The sequence below is a fragment of the Natrix helvetica genome (genome assembly GCF_964273705.1).
Source record: "Natrix helvetica genome assembly, chromosome: 1".
Taxonomy (NCBI): domain Eukaryota; kingdom Metazoa; phylum Chordata; class Lepidosauria; order Squamata; family Natricidae; genus Natrix; species Natrix helvetica.
In genome coordinates, this window is record NC_138548.1 from 93446452 (window position 1) to 93464303 (window position 17852).

Below are 17852 nucleotides of genomic sequence, written 5' to 3' on the forward strand. Positions count from 1 at the left end.
GAAAGCTGAAAGCAAAGCATCTGAAATGTTTTCAAACTAGCCCATTAAAAGATACAATATTGTTCTTTAAAAAAAAACCTTTCATGACAAACAAGAATGTCCTTGATAATGGAATGTTATTTCTAAAATGCCAGAATTGGCCACACAGAGGCACTCAGAGACAAGAAAACAGAAGTCTATATAATATATGTTTTTAGTGAGGATGCACCAAGAGCAACTACAATGAATAAACTCAGGGCCTCTTCAACATTTCTGGTTGTTTGTGCAGCAAACAAAATACCTTTCCTTAATCTGGGGTTCTCCAAATGTGTGGACTTCAACAAGAAAAGCTCAGCAGTAGTCATGCTGGCTAGGGAATGAGGTCTAGACAGCTGGAGGATACTCACAGGAAACTAAAGTGTGAATATGCATGTCTGACAGGTGGAATTGAATACATTTCTCCTCATGTAGTGGGGTTTGGCTTAATGGTAAGCAGATATCCTGGGTAATTATGCAATAATGATGCTTTTCATCAAAAAGGTTTTTTTTATAGAACAAATTTTAAATTGTGCATTGAGATCAAGTATAGTATACCTATTTGAAAACACTTTAGATAGAGAGCTGGATAACACCTAAACAGGAAATAGAACCCACAACTTATGAAGACAAGCTATTACATTGGTTGATTGCTGTAACCATTAGGATTTTTCTCTTTATTTCTAGGTTGCTTCTCACCTTGGTTAGTTTCCATCCATTGTTTCTTGTCTTGCCTTTTGGTGTTTGGAAAAAGTTTGACCCCCTTGTCTTTATAGGAGCCACTTAAATATTGGAATGCTAATGGGTTAAATAAATAAATAAAAATTTCAGTGTATATTTCTATAAGTTTTATGTTCCAATCAATATACATTTTATTCATAAATAACTGTTGCTAACTTCATCTATTTTAATATTTTTTTGGAGCTTTGAGAAGTGATTCAACTTTAAATACTTTGAAGAGGTCAGAATAGTGAGTTCTGGTTTGAGATCAAAACATTTTGCACATCTCCAATAATTGCTTTTCACATAGGAATATTTCTTGCACTTAAATTTATTGATTTTTCATGAATGTTTCTAATAGCATTAAATATATGAATCTCAAACATAACTTTTCATAGCTTTCATTCAATTGTTTATCTGCTATTTTCTATCCATACAGTTATTCAGTTCGGATTTATTACTCTGTTTGTGGCGTCTTTTCCTTTGGCACCTCTACTTGCTCTGATGAACAACATCTTGGAGATTAGAGTTGATTCTTGGAAACTTACCACTCAGTTTCGAAGGCCTGTGGCAGCCAAAGCTCATAGCATAGGAATTTGGCAAGAAATCTTAAATGGGATGGCTATCTTGTCCGTTGTCACAAACGTAAGTAAACAAAGGCAAATAATACCCAAAACTATTAATAAGAGCACTTTGAACAACTAGGTCATAAAAATAGTGTGATTCCTTATTAATTTATTATTTTATTAATTCCTTGTTATAGTTTTAAAAGGTGATTAACCCTAAGATAATCAATCTGTGGTTCTTCTGATGCTACTGGTTCAGTATAGGTACCTCCCTGAGAAAAGGCAAAATAGGAGTTGGTGTGTGACATCTGGAAGGTCGTAGGCTGCAATTCTTTGACTAATAAGCATATTCCAACAAAATCAGGTTTCCTTACAGAAATAAATGTAAATCACGAGGTTTCCATCTAGATAAATTTAATTTCAACGACACTTTATTTATTCATGAATAAATCATATCTCATTATTTTTTAGAACAGAATTCCAAGCCCTTGCTTCTGATTTTAATGGCTCAGAACTATGACTGCAGATTGATTAATTCAGTTTGTATCTACTTTTATGTTCAGCTAGATGCTCGGGGAAATAACAGAAGTAAAATACAACTTTCCAAATACCGAGACATAGAGTTAAAATTAATACCAACACTGTTAGCAAACAAGAGTTATCTCTCCAACGGATGTGGTAAAAATCACTTGAGAAAGGAGCTCAACAATCTCCTACTCTAAGGTCCTTGAAGCTGGAAACAGACTTTTGTGTTTTGTTAGGTTTTAAAATTAAATTGGATTTATTTAATGTTTGTGAAGTTATTGTTTTTCTTCTGTTCCTGGTGTAATTACTTACCATTAATGTTAAGCATGGGTACATGTGGGCAAAAACCTGTTAAATCTTTAAAGTCACTAGTTTTGGGTGATTTGAGAGATTAACATACCACATTTTTCGGAGTACAAGACGGACCTTTTTCCCTCAAAAAAGAGGCTGAAAATCTGAGTGCGTCTTATACACTGAATACAGCATTTTTTGCCTCCTGAAACCCCACCCCTTCACCAAAATGGCCGTGCATAGCTTTTAGAGAGCTCCTGGGGGCAGGGAGTGCAGAAATGAGCAAAAAACAGCCCATTTTTGCTCAATTTTAGCCTCCCTCCAGCCCCCAGGAGCACTCTATAAGCTTCCTAGAGGCTATCCATGCCCTTTTTCTTTACAAAAAATGGGCCCATTTTCGCAAAAAAAGGACGTTTTTTGCTCGTTCCCCCCCCCCCCGGGAGCACTCTGCAAGCTCCCTAAAGGCTATTCATGCCTTTTTGGGGGGGGGGGAGACGGGCCCATTTTTGTGAAAAATAGGCCGTTTTTGGGAGGTTTGCAGAGTGCCAAAACTTTTTTTAAAATTTTCCTCTTGAAAACCTTGCTGCGTCTTATATTCTGGTGTGTCTTATACTCCGAAAAATACGGTAGATATGACATGCAGTATAACTTAATTGTAAATCAATGTATACTTTTTCACTGAGTAGTTAATCAGTTAACATGCATAGAACATGCAAAGATATCTCTTAATTAACATAAATAACCAATTGTTTCCTGCAGGCTTTTATTGTAGCCTTCACATCTGATATGATTCCTCGATTAGTATACTATTATGCCTATTTTGCGGATCCTGACTTACCCATGTCTGGATACATTAATAATAGCCTTTCAGTATTCCAAATCTCAGATTTTCCTGAAAAACAAAAACCTGAACAGAATTCAGGCAAATTTACCAGTTGCAGGTTAGTTGCAATTCTTTCATTTTATGCTTTATATTGATATAAATATAATAATAAGTATACATGTTGTAAAATATCAGTTGTTATTTTCTGATCTTTATACATGTATGATGTTGACATCATTATGAACTGTCTAGCCATCAGTTGTATAACAAGAGATGATTGCAGGCAAGATGTATTTATGGTAATTAATATGGGAAATATCAATTATGGAAATAGGGAAATATAATTAGTTGACTCTTTAATAAATGTAATTCAGTTCCAATGCTAAGATGTTGTAATGCTATGGCTTATTCCACTTTATTATCTGAATTCATCTCAGATAATAGACATTACTTTGATGGCCACAGAGTTTAAACTTAGTTTACAAACCATGATTTTTGTTAATCAAGAACTGGTTTATTCCTGGCTTGAATTTGTAACTCATGTGAGCCTTTGTCAGTCTCCACAGCCAGAGGACAAATAATAGCTAAAAAGGTTACATGTCCTCAAGCTAAACTCTACAGTTTGTTGTTCTTTCTACAGAAGTCAAAACAACATATTTGCTCTCATAAAGTACAATAAAATACATAGCATTGGCCTCTATTCATTTTTTTTAAAAAAACACTGTATTTTAAAGACACCCTACCTTTAAAAATTACACCATATTTTAAAAATCTCTCACAAAGAAATAACAATCCCCCTCCTCAAATCTCAAAATTGCTCACTGCAGGTCTCTTCTGCAGGCACCCCACCCATTAGTAAAAAAAAAAAAAAAGCACACAACTATACAAATCAATCAAATCATACAAATCAATTCTTTATTATTGCTCTCTGTCCCTCCCTCTCCTCCTCCTTCCCTCCCTCCTCCCTCCCTCCCTCCTCCCTCCCTCCCCCCTCCCTCTGCAAACAAGCTTAATGAACTGCCAGACTATTCTAGCTTATACCATTAAATATAGTCAAAACAAACTTTTGTATTAAAATACAGAAAACGTAAGGAACTACATTGTGGAATTAGATTCCCTATGCATTTTGATACGGACTTGCACTTTTTAGTGGGAATATCTTTGATTATTCTATAATTTCAAGATGCTCTAAGTAGAAATGCACATGAGATGGATGATTGTTGCACAGTGCATTTTCCAGAGCTAAGCAAAGATAATTTATATGTGTACTATTTTTAAGCTTAGATATTCCCCTGTGGTCTCAGTTTCTTTCTATCCAGCATTCTTGTCCAACAGATGTCTCATTATGTGCGATAGAATAGCCTTTCAGTAATCATATAATTTTCCATGGTTTTTCCCATGGAATTTAGTTTAACATGAAAGGGTTGCCATATTTGTGGTGTAGCTTTCTACTATCCACCATCTCTGTTTCTTTGCTGGTCATACATTTGTCTTATGCAATACATTTGATTCAGAAGTGGTATTTAGCAGCTCTGACCAGGTCTAGGGAATTGGTAGCAGAAATTTTGAGTAGTTTGGAGAACCAGTAAATACCACCTCTGACTGACTCCGCCCCACCTATTCTCTGCCTCCCGAGTCCCAGCTGATCAGGAGGAAATGGGGATTTTGCAGTAACCTTTCCCCGGAGTGGGTGGGAATGGAAATTTTACAGTATCCTTCCCCTGCCATGCCCACAAACTGGTAGTAAAAAAAAATTGAATCCCACCACTGATTTGATTGTCTTTTAGCATTTTTTTTCTTTTCTGTTTGTACTGTAGAGCCTACTACTACTCATCTTGTATTCTATTGTTCATTTATGCCAACTCATGTTTCATATTGTGCTACCCAGTTCACCTTATGCTCTCTTTTAATATGTGTAGTTTTTTCCCCCTGTAAATATATTCTCACATTTGGCTTTTGCTATGCTTGAACAAATGAGAAACATGAGTCAGATTTTGTACTGAAAAAACAAAACAATAAAATCGGGATCAAAAGTCCTCCTAACTGACAGCTTTATGTGAATGTAAATGCCACAGCAATTGTAATATTCTGTGTTTCAGAGTAGCCGCTCACCTTTAGATGTTTATATTCAACAGGTACAGGGATTATCGATATCCACCAGACCATGAGAAGCAGTACATGCACACAATGCAATTCTGGCACATCCTGGCTGCAAAAATGGCTTTTATAATTATTATGGAGGTAAAATGGTTTTTATAATTATTGTTAAGTTCTTCTGCTCTTCTCCTAAATTTAATATGCTAGTGTCAATGCTGAGTTATAGTGAAAGGTATATATGTTATATATAATGCATTCAGAAAGTATTCATACCCCCCTTCACTTTTGTCAATTTTGTTATGCTTTAGCCTGATTCTACGGTTGAAATTATTTTTTCTCATTAATCTACACTCAGTATTGTATAATGACAAAGTAAAAACAGAATTTTAGAAATGCCTGTAAATTTATCAAAAAGAAAAAACTGAAATATCACATTGGCATAAGTATTCAGACCCTTTGCAACAACACTTAAAATTTAGTTCTGTACCTTACATTTTTCTTGACATGTTTCTATACCTTGATTGGAATCCACCTGTGGTAAATTTAATTTATTGGACATGATTTGGAAAGGCACACATCTCTCTATAGAATATGCCACATCTGACAATGCATGAGCAAAAGCCATGAGGCCAAAGAAATGGCCTTCAGAGCTCAGAGACAGGATTATTGCAAGGCACAGATCTGGGGAAGGCTACAATAAAATTTCTGCTGCCCTAAAGGTCCCTAAGAGCAGTGGCCTCCATAATTCTCATATGGAAGAAGTTTGGTACAATCAGGACTCTTCTAAGAGCTGGTCACCCAGTCAAACTGAGCAATTGTGGGAGAAGAGCCTTACTAAGAGAAGTTATCAAGAACCCATGATCACTCTGATTGAGGTCCAGAGATCTTGTGCGGAGATGGGACAGAGTTCCAGAAGGACAACCATTACTGCAGCCATCCACCAATCTGGAATATATGGAAGAGTGGCTAACTGGAAGCCTCTCCTCAGTGCAAACAGATGAAAGCCCACTTGGAGTTTGTAAAAAAACTGAAGGACTGTCGGACTGTGAGGAACAAACTCTAAACAGGCTTTCATGTATTTTGCATTGAGGAGAGGCTTTCATCTAGTTACTCTTCCATAAAGCCCAGATCAGTAGAAGGCTGCATTTTGATAATATGGGAATTGAAATCCTGGTACAATTTGATCCTTAATTATGCTGTAATTAGTCACTTAAGTCTGCCCAGAGTTATGAATGGGTGATTGCAAAATCTGGAAATTATAAATCAATAAATTACAAAAGTAGGATCTCATTTTTACTTCTTGTTCATTACTATTTACCACTTACTAAATATTGGTAAATTATATACTGTTATTTTCTAAGCACCTACAAAAGCTAGCTCTGTACTGGATTTTGCGGCCTCCCAACTCCAAAAACACACTGGGTGGTTTACAATCTTTCCCAAAACCTCTAATCCCAGGCTTGAGAACAAGAGCTACATTTTGAGACTTCCAGAATGCTTGCAGCATGGGACCCATATTGGGGGAGAGATTTGGATATTATTCCAGAGTGAAACAGCTAAGACACATTTCTTGGTCCCACAAGATGATCATGTTTAATGGAGGAAGCCTGGAGTGCACTCATGCTGCCCAAATATATTATACAGAAAGAAATAACTGGAGTTAGGTGGTCCCTCAAATTACACAGCATTATTCCATGAAGGGCTTTATAGGGGATTTCCAGCACCCAGAATTACAACCAGAAAGTAACTTGTAATTAGTGCAACTTGTACAACAGTAATGATGCATGTAGCAAACAAGAATCTGCATGTGTATATGTATGAATAGTAGGAAAGTAGGTAAATAAATAAATTGGTTTAGTGGTTACTGGACTAATAATGAGGACACTAGAGTTCTAATCCTGCCTTAAGCATGTCAGTCAGCTGGATGACTTTGGGCCAGTCATTACATCTCAGCCTTAGGAAGCAGCATGGCAAACCATTTCCAAAAAATGTTGTATGCACACAAACACACTAATATGTAGTATACACACATGCAAACTACAAAATATTTCAGACACTCAGTTAATTTAAAATGAGACTTGTGACAAAAAGTTTCATTTGGAGTATTTTTGCACAGGCTGCTAACTATCTAACCATACAATTTCTGGACATGCTGTTTTTCATTAGTGGAGGTAATAAGGGAAAAGGACAAAGGAAACAAAATATGCATGATTATGTTTGAATGCAAATACATAAAGGCAGAATTTGCATGATGACATCTCTGTGTGTGCCATTTTGGCATCCACAATTCTATGCCTCCTTTGTTTTGGCTTCTTTCAGCAGCCAGTCAAAATGTTAAAGTCACCGAACATGTGAATTCTTTTAGAGTCCCCCATTAATATAAAAACTTAGGCAAATCTGTGATCAGTTACCACGCATGAACTTATGGATGCATTGTTCTTCAAGCTGAAGGGTTCTCCACAATCATCTTCCTTTTGCATATAATCATTTTACTACATAAAGATTGGTATTTAGACTACTGAATTTGCTCTTAGCATATGCAACATGGCACTTTATTGTTACATTGAACTTGGATCTTCTACTTTTGTGAGTGAAGAACTCAGTCAGGAGTGCTTTTAAATGAGTACTCATTTAAATTTACTGATTTATGATTCAAGGTAAATTGCAATGGCAGTAGAAACTTTCTTTTTTTCATCACTTATCCAACCAATTCACTGGTAACATTAAAATTGGAGCACTAAAATTGGCAATGACAAAAGCATATTTGTTTAATGTTGCAGAAGTGCTAAACTTCACTTATTCAAGCGCACATTGCAAACATTTAAAACAATGAAGGAAAAATGACGCAATGTTTCCGTAACCTCTTTTCATGCATTCTTCTCTTTTGTGTTCTCTTCCAGCATGTTGTCTTCATTGTAAAATTCTTTGTGGCCTGGATGATTCCAGATGTCCCATCTGAGGTGAAGGCTAAAATAAAACGTGAGAAGTACTTAACACAAAAAATCTTACATGAGTATGAACTCAATAAATTGAAACAGAAGTTGGTTGAAGGTAGGACCTGTGCCAGCATGGAAAAGGAAGTCATAGCTAGTGAAGGAATAGTGGAGTTATCACAAGCCATGTAACTCGAAGAGAACTCTTTGCCTGGAATTTCAGCCTGTGAAAGTTTGTTGTCCAGAATCTCCAATGAGCTCTATCCATAGTATGCCTTGAAAGCTTTCTGGTATTTTTAACCAATCTACTTCCTAAAGATATTTAGGAAGGAGATAATATGGTTTGACTGTTGGGCAGTCCACATACCTCCCCCCCCACCTTTGTTTGGGCTCTTTAACTTTGAAGGCTTCAATTTATGTCACCGCATTTTCTCTTCCACTGCCTTGTTTTTGTAAGACTATGCTTTCTTGGAAATACTATTATCTTAAGTGCTTTTGTAATGAATAGTTCCCAGATCTCTGTGATGTAAGCAGGAGTTCAAAGTCATAAACTGTCAATACTGAAAAGGGCTTACCCCTTGTTAGGTTTGGAGAGTTGCCAAGAAAGATACAAAATTCTCCCAACCCAGATTTTTTTATGAATGCATGCATAAATCAAATGATAAGGCCAAGAGTCTGATGTGAGGTCTTCACTTATTGCACGGTCAACTCATGGTGCTACAGATGGAAAGGAAATTGTGGTGTTTTATCATTGTCTTGGGATTTTAAAGAACACCACAGATTATGGTGGCCCTTACTCATTTTAATACGACTGTTTCCAAATTTAAAGTCCTACTCAGCCTATTAATAATTGTTAGCTTTGGTGCAATTGAGAGGATTAGCAAAGCAAGAACATGTATATTAGACAAACTTCTTTGGAAAGTTTATTCCAAGAGGTAAATGTTAGAAAAGCAGATGCCTTGCTCAATATTAAAGAAGTACTATTCTGTAATTCTCTGCTTGCCCATAGGCGCTATTGTGTTCTTTTTAAGCTTTGGTCTTCATAAGGTATTCAAGCATTTAATACTTGGACAATCTTACACGTATCATGAATAATTTCTGTTGCACAAATATGCACCTTTGAATGCCTTTTTGAGGTGGACAGTCTATTTGCCGGTTTTTAAAGGCTCAAATAACTGAATTATAGATTATTTTTCAATAGGATACAATTAGAATTTGATTACCTTTTAAAGCAAAACTCAAAACCAAAATTAATGTGAAATTTAGTTAGAAATTATTTAATAAAAACCCAAACCACTGAATTGATATGAATTTTTGTCCACTAATATGCTATTTTAACATACTTAAATATTAAAATAGCGTATTTTCAAATATCTAAAGAAGGGCTACCAGCAAAGCCATTTCTTGTGACTCTGCCTTAAAAGTTGATCTATTTCTTTGTAAAGAGTATGTATCCTTAGTAATTAATGAATGAAATATTATGCACATTATTGTAGTCAGTCCCAATGCTAAGAAATTGTGATTGTTTAAATATTGTCAAGGAATGTATCCTTAAAGGGGGTATGTTAAAACAATTTTGCAGATTTATTGTCTTATTTATCAATTGTGTGTGTCTTGTGTATGTGAAACTAATTATAAGCCTTTTACATTTGGTTTCCTTGTTTTGTTATATAACTTTAAAGAAATGCAACTATTTTTGAAAATTCACTACAATTTTATAGCCAAATCTATTTTGCCATTGCTTAGTGCCTTTTGTATATTCATTTAAAAAACAAAGAATGGGTGTGAAAATGTTAGTTCTTTTAATCATATAGCATGATGTTATATAAAAATCAGTTCACAGGTATCATGAGGTTAGCAGCTTTTATACTCAATCATGTCTATCAGCAACTTATCCAGACAGGAGCAAGTTTTGCAAATTTCCAATTGAGTTAATTCTTTATAATTAATTAAACGGAATTTTAATCAAAGAATATAAACATTACTGGATTTATCAATCAAAATGAAGCATGTTAGACATCATATTTCATTAAGATAAAGTATTTGTACTAATCAACTGTTAAAGATTCGAAATGCCAGTCAGCATGTGACTCAGAATTTCTGTTTATTACAGTAAAAGAGGTAAAATTATACCCTCAAAATGCTATCAAAAATTTTCTTTTAGATTGATAAAAACAGCATTATTCCCAGATTTATGCATACAGTGCTCCTTGAACACTACAAAATCCAAAAATGACTATGTACAATGATATTGTCTGTCATTTAATTTTCTTTGCTCAAGTTTTCCTGAATTGAATCATTTATAGGTTTTGAATAATATTAACATAGCCTCAGAGCAAAGTAGTATTTGGATTTCAAAACAGATTTCAAAATTGGTATCAAATATATTACAGAATCTTCCATCTTTTTTCATATGCAAATACAGAAAATCTTTGGACTATTCTATAACTTGTTTGTTTAGAATACTGATTAGGATAACCAGCTGTCTAATCATTATAAAAATTGGATTTCAGTAACCATCATGCTCTTATCCAGTATCTTATTTATGCATAGGTCATAGAATCAGTGCATAATTTATGGTGTTGGATGTATGTTTGGAAAATAGTATGACAATAATTATTGTCTTTTGAATTGTACTGAGAATTAACTTTATACTGTGTTTCACAGATTTTGAATCAAAATTTTTATCATCCTTAAACAGCCTTGTTTTTGTTACTATTTATGATTAGTCTAATGTGCTAAAGAATACCATTTTAATGCAAAAAAAGGTATGCATGGCTAGGATAAAAATATGTAATGTGAATTTCAGTTTGCCAAAGAATGCATTGCAATCACCAAATGTCTACATATGTAGCCATGGACTCACCTACTTCATAACTGAACATCACTGCTTCTTTCTTTATGAATGTTCTTATAAAACAAAATGGACAATATGAAATATTCGTATCAATGCCATATCTAAATCCTTGTCATAATACTTTATGGAGCAAACAGTACATTTAACACTATCTTGCTTTCATGAATTATCATTAAAAACTCTCTTTGTATTCCATGTATGTGAAACATTTGTAGGATTTGTTTGACTTTTAAATGTGCCATTCTAAATATATTGTATTACATTGAGGGTTTTTAAAGGAATGAGATGCAAAGAGGAAGAATGAAATACTATGTGGTTATGTCATATTCCACCATATGTTGTTATTTCACAAGTTCAGATTGTTTTCACAAAAACAAATTCTTATTGTTTCTTTATCCTCTGTCCAGGGTCACTGAAAGCAGGGGAATGGGTAAACAATGTTTAAAATAAATTTATTCTTAAAGTATTTACTGCATGGTTTGCTGTTGCTGTTTGAGTCATAAGTGCATCCCAAAGCCAGAGTAGTATCTAAATAGTGCACCGTATTTTCGAACAATTATTTCCCTTGGCTCATTTGAAAAAAAAGTAATTGGTTTTTAATTTGTACATAAGTGCTACCACTTTATTCTTTGAACCTATGTTTTTGTCTATAATGAGTCCCATTATGTTCTCTGACAATCACTTTCTTGTGCGTATGGAATTGCAACTAGAATTCCAGGATTTGTAGCTACAGAAGTTGATTATATACTGATTCAATGATTGGCACGAATTTTCAAAAAGAAAAGAAAAAGCTGTTTTCAAGAAAAAAAAATGGGAAGGAGGAGGAAGTGGGATTCTGTACTTCGTAAAAGAATGAAAAGAGCAAGGTGCCAATTTTACAGCTACCTGAGCTGAGTTGCAAAAATTCAGTTGATTGGATTCTCTTAGCACCAGAATTCAACTTGTATCTTTCTGCTTTCTTCTAATGCAAGAGTATCAAACTCGCGATGACACGTTGTTGTAACATGACATGGCAACTTTTCCCCCCTTTGCTAAACCAGGGCTGAGCGTGCCCAGCATGTGATACTTCTGGCCCAAGGCCACGAGTTTGACACCCCTGTTCTAGTGTCATCCATATTTATGTAGCCTTAAACATGTATACATAGTACACTTATGTCAGTGTCTTTTTACCAGTTAAATACTTTTTCTCATCTACTTGCACAATTTTAATATGGATTGCAGAAGACAAATTTCTACCTCCCATCTTATGCTTGGTTGTTAATGCATACTGTCCAATGACTCATACACCACACTGTCCAAACACCATCTTATGATAGGTTGAAAATATGTCTATTTTGTTCTGCAAAGTCAAGTACTGCTTTGCTGTCCTCTAATGGTCACTCAGTTTTTAGCGGCTCAGATTTGATATCCTATCCAAACCACCCAAATTGCATTGATTTCTTGTACTATATGACACAATTAAGCAGAATACATATGGATATCCTTTAGTGCACGTTGAATCTAATCTTGACCCAGTCATGCATAGTACACATACATATTTTATAAATTCATGTATCTCTATTAAAACAATGGCTATTTCTCAATGAGAAAAATGCCTCATTTCACAATTCCTAGTTGTGGGTAAAATTCAGGTAAAATCCAAAGTTAAAGATACTACCATGTTCCTTTCCTTGAATAAATAGTATACAGGACATGGTGTATAGATTCCAATTCTATTTGCTATTTAGCTGAAGAGATCTGTGTCCTTGCTTTCATATAAAAATTCTAATATATATGCATAGGTTGTTGTCATGATAAGATCTGCAATACAGCCAGTGGGATTTCTTGCTAACAATGGGATTCAAAATGCTTATAATTCAGTTATGTTTTTCTGGGGGTAGGGAGGACATTATCGATGGCAAATAAGTTCAGCTTATTCTATGACATGGAGAAATTAAATCTACAGGTTTTTTTTTTTTGCTATTATAGCTTTGGGACAACTTTAGAACAGGCTTTAGCACTGTACCCAGAGCTGAATGTTGTGCCCTGCAGTCATATTCTAAATAGGTAGGTGTATTTTAAATACTAATCTTTGCAAAAGCATCCTTATGATTATCTTTCTAGGTAATGAAGAACTAGAGATAACTAAGGGCCCTTGCAGGGCAGGTAAACATCAAAATGGCAGCTGCCACTGAGTCCTGCCCATCTCAATGTGTTATACACATGATTGCAGCTATCATCCTGACTTTTGATGGACTCCTGCCTATGATTCAATAGTCCTTTTCTCTATTCCTAGTTGGAGGCCTTTCTGCCCATTCTTGCAAAAGCAGTGAGCCTTCATGATGACTGGAATTAAAGGAAAAATGATCTAAAATTTCTTGACTAGTGATATCACCAGACTATTGGTCTTATAGCTGTTGGTCAGGGCAATAAGTATTCAAGGCAATACTAATCTACACTTCCATTAGTATGAATGCTGTTCTCCTGGTTCTTTCATTATAGAACAAAAGAAAATCAATCCATGCCCAAGAGAAAATAGCTAAAACAGGATTTCCTTTGTTTCTGTGCCAATTACAGAGTAGGGGGAAAAAAGACACTGCTTTCATTAATTTATTTGGCTGATAACACTTTTCTGTTTATAGTATTTCTAATACAAAGCATAATTTTAACAAAAAGGGCAGTTGCTAGGCATAGTTAAAGAATACCTCAGGAAACACCAATAATATTTTAATCTGCTAGATTATATATGGATGAAAGTTGTGCAAATCCTTAAAAAACGTTTACAACATAAAATAGCATGAACAAAGCATCTCTTGAAAGATTGCTCAGCGCTAATCTGTTTCAGTAAAGTAACAGTAATTGTTTATGTACAAATAACTACATGGAGAATATTAGATTCCTATAAATACTGATTTAACATAGAAAGACATATTAAGATTCCATGATTCTAAAAATACCAGAAGAAAATGCAAAATACATAAGAGGGATTTTATAGTACTACACAGTAATGTATGTTAATGAAATTCTCCAAAGAAATATGCAAGACATGTAGGTGAAGTTGATACACTTTAGGAGTTAATGAATAAATATTAGACAAATTAACCTAATGATCCCCCAATTAGGGAAATAAATTAGATATATTGTGGTTAATGAGAACTACAAGTCTAACTTGCAGCAAAGCAGTAAAATTTTGCATGGTATAAAAGTGAATTCTGTTCACTTTGTGGAAGAAGCTATTTCTGGATTGTGTTTTTTATTGTCTACTTTTAACTGTAATAGAATTTTTACAATATATGATTAAGGCTGTGTTATTTCTTGGTTCCTTTTCTGTCTTAAACCCCAAATTCTGGATCTATCACAATGGAAGAAGTGACGCCACAGAATTGCAATCCTATTTATTTCTTACCCATTCCCTCATAAGTTGTTTTTGATCTTCAGGCCCATCTATTGAGTCTATCAAAACTACCTGTTGCTATCTAGTTTCTCATCCTGCTTCATCTACAACGAATGATGGCAATAATGAAAATGGTTGCTGGAACAGAAGTGTTTGAAAAAGAAGGAAGAGGCATCTACCTCTGTTTTTAGCATTGTCAACCAAAGAGAGGTGGGGGTTTTCTGCAGTGTTATTGTGGACTTGTCTTTTTCAGGTGATGTGACTTCTTTAACTGCAAGCAGCTCTGAGTAAGCTAAGAGAGACTCCCCCACACACACTGCACATATCCATTGGGTGTTTAGAAATTCTGTGCGTTATGTATCTGCAGTACATAGTTGCAGTAGACATAACAGCTGCATAAAATGTGAATCTGCTTTCCACATATGAACGTCATTTCAGTTTGTGGGAAGAAGACAAATGGAACTCTGACAAACAATGCCTGAAAGAGTTCTCACAAATACTAATTTTGGTGCCCAAACTAAAATATAAAAGCAATGTTATTTTTTTTTTCAGAGATGCATAAATAGTGTGCTGGGTTTTTATTGTTAAATAATCTCAATATGTACATGTGTTTGCTTATTTTGCAACGTGTCATCTTCGTAGAAGTGCCTTCATGAAGGAAAACAATGTTTTGAATAAGTGATGAATAAAACCACCTGGGACAAGATGTAGAAAAAGTTCCTTTAGTATAAGATGCTTTTTTGCTAGTCTAATTCAAGCTAGTGTAACATTAACAATTATATTTAATTTTTTTGCCTTTTCCCCTCAATCCTTTTTTATTCTGGTCACGTTATTTAAAATGTTTGAGTGCAAACCATCTCATTAACATTGTAAACTAGTCCAAAGACTTAAAAAACAAAATGTTTTTAATGAAAGTGTTTAATGAAATGCTTTATCAAAAGTATTTACAGATCTGGAAGATTAACTAGGAGCCTGGAATATGTAACTTAATATGACAGAGACAGAGAAGTGACAACTTTGTTCTAGAGTGCAACAATCAATGTTACATTACAATGTGTTGCAATGAAGAAAGTGGAGGCTTCATCAAAGAAATTCCTTTTTAAAGTTGAGCATTGTCGTTTAATTATTTTGGCTGATCAGTGCTATTCTGTCCAATTGTTGGAAGCTTTGCATGCAGAATTCATCCTTAGTCTGCCTTGATTCACAGATTTCAATGTGAAAAGTTGGTTCATTGAATTTTGTGGCTTTCTTTCTGTTTTTGAACCTGGCTTTGATTTGATGCCACCAAGTGTTTGGATGGGTATGGCCAGAGTTGGATCACTTGTGGAGCGCGGGGGGGGGGGATATTGTTTGGGGGTGAGGGAATGTGACTGGACATTTGCATCATGGCCTGAGAAGAGCAAGTGGATTATAAGCGCAGAGAGGGGTTAAGTGAGAGGATAGGTAGGAACATCACAAAGGTGATGGATAGCAGAAGATATGGCATATTTTTTTTGCTATATTAGACTCTTTTAACCTGTAATAACTCTTTGTTTTGTACAATGAAATGAAAAAAAATTCATGAATGAAAAATACTTTTAGCCCTAGATAAAGATTTAAAGATAATTACACATAAGTGTCCAAGAATGTCTCAAGGGAAGCTTGGCACCATACTTCATAGACAACAAATGCTTCTGGTTAAATATTTTAGCTAAAGATTTCTGAATATAAAATAATTACAGAAGATTGCACAATGACCTATAATCTATTGCCTATAACTGAGAGATCCAATAAAGGCATCTTTAAGCAAGGAGTTGTTTGTATCCTCTCTCAAGTGAGATTAATGATTATAATTGAGGTATCTCTAATAATCTCCTGGACAGAGGCTACAAGTAAAATAGGGTAAGAATCCACAAGATTGCATGTATTTATGTAAGGTGTGAGAGAGAGGGAGAGGGAGAGGGAGAGGTTTCAAGGAATCTGTCCACAGCTTGGGTGCGACAAACTGAAATTCATCCACTCTAACTATGCAAGCCTTTGAAAAGTCTATAATGCTTGAAAAGATGGAAAGAAAACAGACAATAACAAGTTGAATGGATGCAAGTATAGCAATTATGAGTGCCTGACTGGAAGGACCAGATGCGGAAGATCATCCTGAGAACTGTCTATATAGCTTCTAAGAGAAGACACCAACTTAACAGCAGGTAATCATCAGTATTAATCAACTACACAAGCAAGGTCATTAGATACCTACATAACTGACTATGCATTGGTTGTGTCTCCCAGATACCCAAATTATGATATATTTTATCCACAAAAACCTATTTAAAGCAAGCAAGCCTGTAAGAATTCTCTAATGGAATAACAACCCTCAAAAGCCAGAATGGCAATGACTTTATAGATGTGAAACATATTGTCACATACTGCATTTGGCCTTGAAACGTCCTTTACACTATATCTGGTTGGCTGCGAGTCTATCTCTACCTCTATTCTAGCCAACAAATTTGCTGTTACCATGGAGCTAAGTGATGAGGAGGAATATTTGATTCTTGGAATATAATTGCTAGGAGCTGATGTGACGATAATGATTTATTACTTCTAGTAGACCTAATGCGATCAAAAAAGTGCAAATGAAACGGCAGTCAAAATTAGCAAATGAGCATAAAGTAGGTATATTGCTATGCCATGTCTTATGAAATCTGAACAAATTGATGTGCTGATTGACGATATCAGGCAAAAGATCAGTTTCCTTTTTTCAAACACCCAGATTCTCAATATGGAGACAGTTCAAAAGAAAAGAAAAGAATCCACTTGTTTCTTTCTTCCCCAACTCTCCTTCCTATGAAGCCCCTTGACAAAATCTGAATAATTATCATTTCATGATTCAGCTGATATATTTGCTTTGTGCGTTGTCTTAAGCTCTGACACACACTTCAAAATCCCCCATTCCAGATAGAACAAGCTAATAGATAGTAATCTGATCATTGATTGGGTCACTTGAATTGGTGCTTCAGCTCTTCTTGTCATTCAATTTGTTCTACCCTACATATCTAGAAACTGGCAAATCTCTGGCACCCTGGTATTTTGTACTATTATACAAAACCTTGCTGCATTCATTACGATGACCTACAAAAACCAAGAACACTCTTCCAACTACATTTAACAATGCATTGTTTAAACCCTGTCATTGGGAAGAGAAGAGGAAACAATACTGGGTAGTTACATATGCAAGAAAGCAGCATACATAATCAATTAAATGCAAACTCTACCCAAGTCATTTAAAACATCATTTTTGTTGCTTTATAGTGTGACTCATTTTGTTTCTTTGGATGTACGAAATCTTTTCTCTAGAAATATGCTTTAGCATTGACCCATTTTAGCACTGACTCACCAAGAAATAAAAGTTGGAGATGTGAAAAAGGCATATTCTCCAATTATATGGTGGGCATGAATTCTAAATTTTTAAGTTCCATCTAACCATAAGATAAAACAGGCACCAAATGTTTTTTCTAGTGGCTGGTAATGATCTTTTTTCATTTTAAAAAAATAATAACATGAAATCCAAAATCCACTGTTATTTTTCCTGTTAAGACCACTCTTATTAGAGCATGGTTGTATAAACAGAGGCATTGAATCATAATAATGTGTAGTATTAGTACCACTTTATAAAACC

General features: G+C 34.9%; 1 protein-coding gene across 9 annotated transcripts in view; it reads left to right on the forward strand.

Annotated features, from left to right (window-relative positions):
• ANO5 (anoctamin 5) overlaps window positions 1–11293 on the forward strand; it is a 76368-nt gene extending 65075 nt beyond the window's left edge. For all 9 annotated transcript variants that reach the window (XM_081938550.1, XM_081938553.1, XM_081938555.1 and 6 more), the window contains 4 exons: window positions 1175–1380; window positions 2877–3058; window positions 5076–5181; window positions 7938–11293. In XM_081938550.1, the coding sequence (XP_081794676.1) occupies window positions 1175–1380; window positions 2877–3058; window positions 5076–5181; window positions 7938–8162 (719 nt within the window). In that variant the 3' untranslated portion in view covers window positions 8163–11293. The remainder of the gene's footprint in view (window positions 1–1174; window positions 1381–2876; window positions 3059–5075; window positions 5182–7937) is intronic.
• The last annotated feature ends 6559 nt before the right edge of the window (window positions 11294–17852 follow it).